The 8,949-nt window shown below is 46.8% G+C and overlaps 1 protein-coding gene across 1 annotated transcript in view; it reads right to left on the bottom strand.

The window, feature by feature from the left end:
• Positions 1-8,644, bottom strand: part of LOC140211989 (small ribosomal subunit protein eS17) — a 61,864-nt gene extending 53,220 nt beyond the window's left edge. Inside the window, exon 1 of the mRNA XM_072282314.1 lies at positions 8,640-8,644. Coding sequence (XP_072138415.1) covers positions 8,640-8,642 — 3 coding nt within the window. The 5' untranslated portion in view covers positions 8,643-8,644. The remainder of the gene's footprint in view (positions 1-8,639) is intronic.
• Positions 8,645-8,949: the final 305 nt, after the last annotated feature.

The raw sequence follows: 8,949 nt of genomic DNA, 5'->3' as shown, positions 1-8,949 counted from the left end.
ATCAATCTCATTCCCAGGCTTATCCCCAGGAACCTCATTCTCACACACCTTCGACCATCCACCTACGCTTGGGTTAATTTACTGTGCCAAATAACTTATCAGCCAGCAGGTCTCTGGCATGTAAGAGGAAAGAAAGGAGCAATCATTTAAGCCCATGCAGTCTGAAGAATGTGCAGACCTTACACACACACACTGCACCTGAGGCTGACACTGAACCCTGCTGACTGGAACTGTGAGACACCATTTCTAATGGTGGCACAGACACTGTTTAGACCACTTGGTTCTGCCAGGATGCTGAACTTTGACAAATTTGAAGAGGAAATACATGGCAGACCTGTCACAGGGACTAAAAAAATGAAAGCTTTGTTTTATTTGTCACATGTACATCGAAACACTGAAACATACAGTGAAATGCATTATTTTGTGACGATGAGCAAAACAGTCCAAACGTACTGGTGGCAGCCCATGAGTGCCACCCGCATCCGATGCCCACAACTCACTAACCCTAACTGTTAGTCTTTGGAGAGTGGGAAGAAACCCCCGCGGTCATGGAGATACCTCACAGATTGCAGTGGGAATTGAACCCTGACTGTTGATCGCTGGTGCTGTAAAGCATTGCACTAACCCTCACGTTACCATGGTGCCCAGAGAGACTAGGCCAGGCAGGGCTGCATAAACCCAGCTCACACCTGCATGAGGCTCATGGGCTAACATAACTGAGTTATTGAATGGGGGCCAGCGATTGGATCAGAAGGAAGGAATATTTTCCAAAGAGTAGTGGAAATCTGAAACTTGCTCCTCCAGAAAGGTGTGGCTGTGGAGGGAGGGTGTTGGTTAGTCAAAATTCTGGTCAATATCTTTGTGCCAGCTAAGTGTGCCGAAAGATATGAAACAAGTAATTGCCAGAAACCTTCTTTGTTCAATTGAACTCTTGAATCACATATTTGACCTTGTTTCAATTCAGGGATTGTGTTGTGTCAGACATAGGGGAAACATTGACATCATAGTCACGCTGAGATGCCCTGTGGTTAGCCATTAAATGAAATGTTTAACCACCATGGAGATGTTAGTTATCTATTCATTAATAATCTGGGAATGTGGGGGTAGAAGGGTGGGTTGGCAAGTTTGCAGATGACACAAAGGTTGGTGGTGTTGTAGATAGCGTAGAGGATTGTCAAAGTTTGCAGAGAGACATTGATAGGATGCAGAAGTGGGCTGAGAAGTGGCAGATGGAGTTCAACCCGGAGAAGTGTGAGGTGGTACACTTTGGAAGGACAAACTCCAAGGCAGAGTACAAAGTAAATGGCAGGATACTAGGTAGTGTGGAGGAGCGGAGGGATCTGGGGGTACATGTCCATAGATCCCTGAAAGTTGCCTCACAGGTAGATAGGGTAGTTAAGAAAGCTCATGGGGTGTTAGCTTTCATAAGTCGAGGGATAGAGTTTAAGAGTCACGATGTTTTGATGCAGCTCTGTAAAACTCTGGTTAGGCCAACCTTGGAGTACTGTGTCTAGTTCTGGTCGCCTCACTATAGGAAGGATGTGGAAGCATTGGAAAGAGTACAGAGGAGATTTACCAGGATGCTGCCTGGTTTAGAGGGTATGGATTATGATCAGAGATTAAGGGAGCTAGGGCTTTACTCTTTAAGAGAAGGAGGATGAGAGGAGACATGATAGAGGTGTACAAGATAATAAGAGGAATAGATAGAGTGGATAGCCAGCGCCTCTTCCCCAGGGCACCACTGCTCAATACAAGAGGACATGGCTTTAAGGTAGGGGGTGGGAAGTTCAAGGGGGATATTAGAGGAAGGTTTTTTACTCAGAGAGTGGTTGGTGCGTGGAATGCACTGCCTGAGTCGGTGGTGGAGGCAGATACACTAGTGAAGTTTAAGAGACTACTAGACAGGTATATGGAGGAATTTAAGTTGGGGGCTTATATGGGAGGCAGGGTTTGAGGGTCGGCACAACATTGTGGGCTGAAGGGCCTGTACTGTGCTGTACTATTCTATGTCTATGTCTATGAAACGGCAGAGAAGAAAGTTCATTGCTTATAGAATAGCAAGATAGCACAGAAAATGCAAAGGGAGAAACCCAGTTCCAATTTAACATTAACCTGAAGTATTTACTCTTTTTCTCTCCACAGGTGCTTCCTGCCTATTGAGTGTTTCCAGTGTTGCTCCAGCCACGTTACTTGGCAATATGGTTGCTATTGTATGTACGGCATTTCAGATAGGAAGGCCATTGGAAAAATTCCCTTCTTTCTATTCACCAACACCCCCTACCAATTGTTTTAAATGTTACAGGGCACTTGCTCCACCAGGAAACCAAGAGGTTCCATCTCACAGGTAATTCAATGCTGCCTCCCATTCAGTTCCTCTGCCAACCCCGCCCCCATTCATAGAAGACACCCAGACCAGCTTCCCTGTAATACTTCAACCACCACTGACCAAGATTTACTCTTGACCTTACAGTCTACCTCATCATGGCCCGTGCTTCTATTGTCTACCTGACAGTACCTTCTCTGTAACTGTAACAATATACAGTATACCGCATTCTGTTATTGCATTTCTATTGTACTACCATGATGTTTATATGATATGAAATTATCTGTCTGGATCACATGCAAAGCAAAGGTTTTCATTATATCATGGTAGTGTAGTGATTCGCACAATGCTATTACTTCTCGGGGTGTCGGGGTTCAGAGTTCAACGTTGGTGTTCTCTGTAACGATTCTCTGTATGTCCGCCCCATGGAGTGCGTGGGGTTTTCCCCGGGGCTCCAGTTTCCTCCCACAGTCCAAGTTAATTGGACGTTGTAAATAGTCCTGTATCGGGTTGGGGTTAAGTCAGGGTTATCAGGGGTTGCTGGGCAGTTTGGCTTGAAGAGCTGGAAGGACCTGTTCTGCATGGTAGCTCTAAATATGTGACAATAATTACAATGCCCTCAACTGGTTGTGTTAGCTGTGGACATCAACTGAGTTCATGCCAAGAGATTTCCATTCATTACTGAAAGAGGCAGCACAAGTAGATAAGATGGCAAAGAAGGCATGTGGGGTGCTCGCCTTCATTGACTGTGGTTTGCAGGCCACTTCCTCCTACAAAGGGAAACTTAACATCAGGAATAGCTGTGATGCTTCACTCTCAGATGAGCTCAATGCCTTTTATGCAGGATTTGAAAGGGAGAATAGAACTACACCCATGCGTATCCCCGTGATCTCCGTCTCGGAGGCTGACATCAGAACACCTTTCAAGAGGATAAATCCTCACTAGGTGTAGGCCCTGATGCCGGGTAGAGCATGGAAAATCTGTGCCAACCAACTGGCAGGGGTGTTCAAGGCCATCTTCAGTCTCTTAGTGCTGCGGTCGGAGGCTCCCACCTGCTTCAAAAGGGCATCAGTGCCCAAGAAGAGCAGGATGAGCTGCCTCAACAACTATTGCCCAGTGGCACTCACATCTACTGTGATGAAATGCTTTGAGAATCAACCCCCGCCTGAGAAGGGACCTGGACTCCCAGCGCCTTGAATTCCATTTTCCAAAGACTACAATCGGCTCATTTGGTCTTACTGATGTTGAGTGCAAGGTTATTGTTGCAACCCCACTCAACCAGCTGTTCTGCCTCACACTAGCATGCCTCTACGTCACCATCTGAAATTCTGCCAACAATAGTCGTGACATCAGCAAATTTATAGATGCTGTTTGAGCTGTGTCTAGCCACACAGCTATGGGTGTAGAGAGAGTAGAGCAGGGGGCAAAGCTCACATCCCCGAGGTGTGTTAGTGTTGATTGTTGGTGGAGAGGAGATGTTGTTTCTGATCCACACTGACTGTGGTCTCCTGGTGAGGAAGTCAAGGATCCATTTGCAGAGGCCCTGGTTTTGGAGCTTGTTTGATTAGAACTGAGGGTAAGATTATGTTGTACACTGAGCTGTAATCTGTAAACAGCAGCCTGATGTAGGTGATCCAAGGCCAAGTGAGATTGCATCTGCTGTAGACTTATTATAAGACCACAAGGCACAGTAGCAGAATTAGGCCATTCAGCCCATCGAGTCTACTCCACTATTCCATCACGGATCCCACTCGACCCCATACACCTGCCTTCTTGTCATATCCTTTGATGCCCTGATTGATCAGGAAGTGATCAACTTTCACCTTAAATATACACATGGACTTGGCCTCCACTGCCTGTGGCAGAGTATTTCACAGATTTACTATTCTCTGGCTAAAAAAATTCCTCCTTACTTCTGTTCTGAAAGGTCACCTCTCACTTTTGAGGCTGTGCCCTCTAGTTCAGAATATCCTCACCAGAGGAAACATCCTCTCCACATCCACCGTATATAGTCCTTTCAACACTCAGTAGGTTTCAATGAGATCCCCCTGCATTCTTCTAAAGTCTGGTGAGTACAGGCCTGAAGCTGCCAAACGCTCCTCATATGTTAACCCTTTCATTCCTGGAATCATCCTTGTGAACCTCCTCTGGACTCTCTCCAATGACAATACATCCTTTCTGAGATATGGGGCCCAAAACTGTTGACAATACTCCAGATGTGGCCTGATTAATGTCTTATAAAGGCTCAGCATTATCTCCTTGCTTTTATATCCTTAAATAAATGCCATCATTGCATTTGCCTTCTTTGAAACCTGTAAATTAACCTTCTGGGAGTCTAGCACGAGGACTCCTAAGTCCCTCTGCACGTCTGATGCTTGAACCTCCTCCCCATTTAGATAATAGTCTGCACTATTGTTCCCTTTACCAAAATGCAAAATACATTTCCCAACGCTGTATTCCGTTTGCTACCTTTTTGCCCTACAGTAGGAAAGGTTTAGGAGAGGAATTCCAGGGAAAAGTATTGATACTACTTTTAGAGCCTGCAACTCTCTAAGAATTCTAATTATGGTTTCTTCTACATTGTGGAAGAAGGTTATAATAAGAGTTCTCAGAGAGTTGTGCGGTTTGAAGAGGGTGCAGCAGTAGAAAGAGGTGGGGCCAATGTAAACGATGAAAGGGGAGGTGGAAATCCTACAAATATTGTCCTTGGCAACACCTAAGGTGCAGAAAAATTGTCAATAAGACGTTTCCATCCTCCAAGTATATATAGGAATGTACTGAGCACAAGCCACCTGTTTATGATGAACATAAGGGGCTAAATAGGATAAAGGGCCTTGGGATGAATAATTTCACTCTAGGAGATGAAGAAGGAGAATTGCACACACTCTCTGTGGTAATATGGGTTTCCCTGGTCCTCGGGGTTTCACCAACATGTAGGCTGGTGGGTTAATTGGCTGCTGTAAATTGCCTATAGGGCGTTGTTGAGTACTAGTATCTAGGAATTTAGATTCTAGGAAGGTAGAACCCAGTTAATGAGAATGCAGGGTAAATAAAATGGGTTTGGGTAGGATTAGTGTAAATGGGTGGTCGATGGTTGGCACAGACTCAATGGGCCGAAAGGCCTGTTCAGCTTTGTATTTTTCTGGGACTATGACAACATATTGTCGGTCCCAGGTAATACACAGGTTTCATTTTTACACATGCCCGTGAGTTAATATTGCCATAAATTGGAAAATATACTCAAAACACTTGATATGATTATCATATCTCCACGGTATTGTAATGAATAACATCAAAGCACATGAGACTGGAGGGAGAGGGGAGAGAGAGAGACAGACTTCTGCTGTTTGTAGGAATGAAATATGTAGATATGTCAGACTTTTGAATTTAATCACATCATGGAAGCTCATTCATACTCAAGATTCAAATTTATTCATCACGTGTACATCAATACTCACAGTGAAATGTGTCATTTGCATTAACAACCAACACATCTGAGGGTGTGCTGGGGGCAGCCCACAAGTGTTGCCAGGCATTCCGGTGCCAACGTAGCTTACCCGCAATGCTCAGCAGAACAACAAAACAGAATACAGCAAGTGACTAAAATAATAACAGCAAAATAACCCCGTTCCTCCCTACCACACACACACACACACACACACACACACACACACACACACACACACACACACAGAGTCATCCAGCCCCAGGAGAGGCCATCTTCACCCTCCAGCCTCCAGGGGACTCGGACTCAGGCTGGCAGACATTGGGCTTTGAGTTCCTCAGCCCACTCGCAGGGATTTGCAGTCTCATGCTCCGGCCAAAGGGCCACAACTTCCAGACTTCTGACTCAGGCCTTGGGCCTTGATATGCAGCATTGTCCTCAGGATCCATCGATCACTGAGTACTAGGCTTTGCATTCTAGAATCGCCAATGACAGGGCTCCAAACACTAGTCCACCTCCGGTCTCACCAACCTGTACATCAGTGTTGCTGGCCTTCGAACGCTGATTGGAGGATTAGACTCCAGTCTGACCTCTAATTCCCCTGTCCCTGAATCCTAAACTCAAAGGTGAAAGTAAATTTATTATCAAAGTGCATATGTCACCATGTACAACCTTGGGATTCATTGTCTCGCAGGCATACTCAGTAAATTCATAATGGAATCCACGAAAGACTGCACTGACTCGGGGGTTCAATCAGCTTGCAAAAGACAACAAACTGTGGAAGTACAAAGAGAAAGAAATAATAATAATAAGTAAATAAGAACATGAGATGAGGAGTCCTTGACAGTGAGTTCATAGGTAGTGGAAACATTTCAGTGATGGGGCAAGTGAAGTGATCCCTTTTGGTTCAAGAGCCTGATTGTTGAAGGGTAATAACTGTTCCTGAACCTGGTGGTGTGAATCCTGAGGCTCCTGTACCTTCTTCCTGATGGCAGCAGTGAGAAGAGAACATGAACTGGGTGGTGGGGGTCCCTGATGATGGATGCTGCTTTCCTGTGACAATGCTCTGAGTATATGTGCTCAATGGTGGGGAGGGCTTTATCCATGATGGACTGGGTTGGATCCATGACTTTTTATAGGGTCTTCTGTTCAAGGGCATTGGTGTCTCCATACCAGGCTGTGATGCAGCCAGTCAATATACTCTCCACTACACACCTACAGAGGTCAAAGTTTTAGATATTATGCCAAATCTTTGTAAACTCTTAAGGAAGTAGAGGCGCTGCTGTGCTTTCTTCGTACTTGCAATTACATGCTGGACCCCTAACTCCCCTCTCTGTCCTCTAAACCATTCCTATCAACCTAAAAAATCAGCTAAAAAAGAACTAAATCTGAGCTGCGACATCAACAGAGACTGCAGCTCAGCACCATCTTGAAAAAAAATACCTAGGGGTGTCCCACATGTTGGGCATTCATAACTGGGGTCAATCGGTAAGAATTACGATCTATGCCTTGAAAGACAGTTCAAGTTGTAGAAGCCTGATTAATTCAAAAGTAAATGACACACAGAAAGACAGTTACAGAGTCATCAGATTAATTACTAAATCCAGTGAAATAATGGTCCTTTTCATTAGCCTCATGGATTACCCAACACAAGTCCAACAATTCAACTTATAAAGAACAATAATGAAACTTACACGAATGACGTGGAATGGAAATGACTAGTTATTGTGAACTACCTGTGGTAAACCATATATATATATGTTGTAACTGGGTTAACTGTCTGGACACACCCCTCTGCTGACTGCCCCTGTGGCTCCTCCCACAGACCCCTGAATAAAGGCGATTGGGCCTTGGTTCCTCCTCCTCAGTCCAGGGGCAGACACTCAGCATGCTGGAGGTCACATTTTACTGCGAATAAAAGTCTTTCAGTATTTACTCTACTTCCAGTCTTTTGGAGTTACTGATGGTGCATCAATTTTATTAGCAGTAATTTTAAAGCATGGAACATTCTCTGAGACCCGACAAATTAGACCTCGACCCGCAAACACCTGAAGCTGGAAACGCTTTCAAACTCTGGCTGGCTTGCTTCGAATCATACCTAGAGGAGATTGAAGTGACCGACTGCACAGCGAAGCGCAGAGTTCTTCTCTCCAGGGTCAGTCCACGGGTCTACTCAATGATCAGAGACCAGCCGAGCTACGACGGTGCGATGAACGCACTCAAAGGATAATACCTGTGGCCGGTAAACACCACTTACACGCAGCATCGCTTAGAGACACAGCACCAGCGGCCCTGGGAATCGAGTGCTGAGTTTGTCCGGACACTACAGACGCTCGTGCGGACCTGCGGCTGCCAGGGGTTGACGGCAGGACAGCATGCAGAGCTCCTAGTGAGAGACGCCTTCGTCACGGGGACCAGGTCAGTGTATGTGTGCCAGCGGCTGTTGGAAAAAGCTGATCTTACCTTACATTCGGCGATCGAGTTGGCCGACATGCTGGAGGCCGCTCTGCACAACCCTGAGGCTCTCCAGGCACGCGATCCCCCAACGGCCTTGTGGGTGCCGCAGACCCCGCAATCTGCCGGCGAATCGACCTCGGCTGCTGCCAGTTGCGAGTCTGCTAAGTGTTACTTCTGTGGACTCGAGAAGCACCCCGGGAAACGCTGCCCGGCCCGAGAAGATACCTGCTGCAGCTGCGGAAAGGAGGGCCACTTCACCAAGGCCTGTAAGTCCAAACCGCGAGCGGGATCAAGCAGCACTGCGTGCGAGGCATGGGGGTCGCTATTCTTGCCTGCACGCCGCCACCACGTGCGAGACATGGGAGTTGCCATCTTCCCTGCATGCCATCACCACGTGCGAGACATGGGGGTAGCCATCTTGGTTGGCGCCACCTCCCACCGCCTATGACCAACTGGTGCTGACGGGGCACCCCACCACGCCGGACCAAGACAGCGACCCCACCCTGGCTTCCCTGACCCTCGACCAAAGCGCTCCCCACCAGCTCACAAGGTGAATGATGGACATCCTGGTGGAGGGGCACAGGACAAGCTGCCTGTTTGACATGGGCAGCACAAAGAGTTTTATCCACCCAGACACAGTGCAGCATTGCAGACTTGCGTTACGGCCGGTAAGTCAGAGGGTCGCCATGGCTTCCCGGTCGCATACAACAGACATCTGGGGGGG

Source organism: Mobula birostris, chromosome 18 (genome assembly GCF_030028105.1).
Source record: "Mobula birostris isolate sMobBir1 chromosome 18, sMobBir1.hap1, whole genome shotgun sequence".
In the NCBI taxonomy this organism is placed as follows: domain Eukaryota; kingdom Metazoa; phylum Chordata; class Chondrichthyes; order Myliobatiformes; family Myliobatidae; genus Mobula; species Mobula birostris.
The sequence above is the reverse complement of the archived record's forward strand: the minus strand, read 5'-3'. Positions and strand labels throughout refer to the sequence as shown.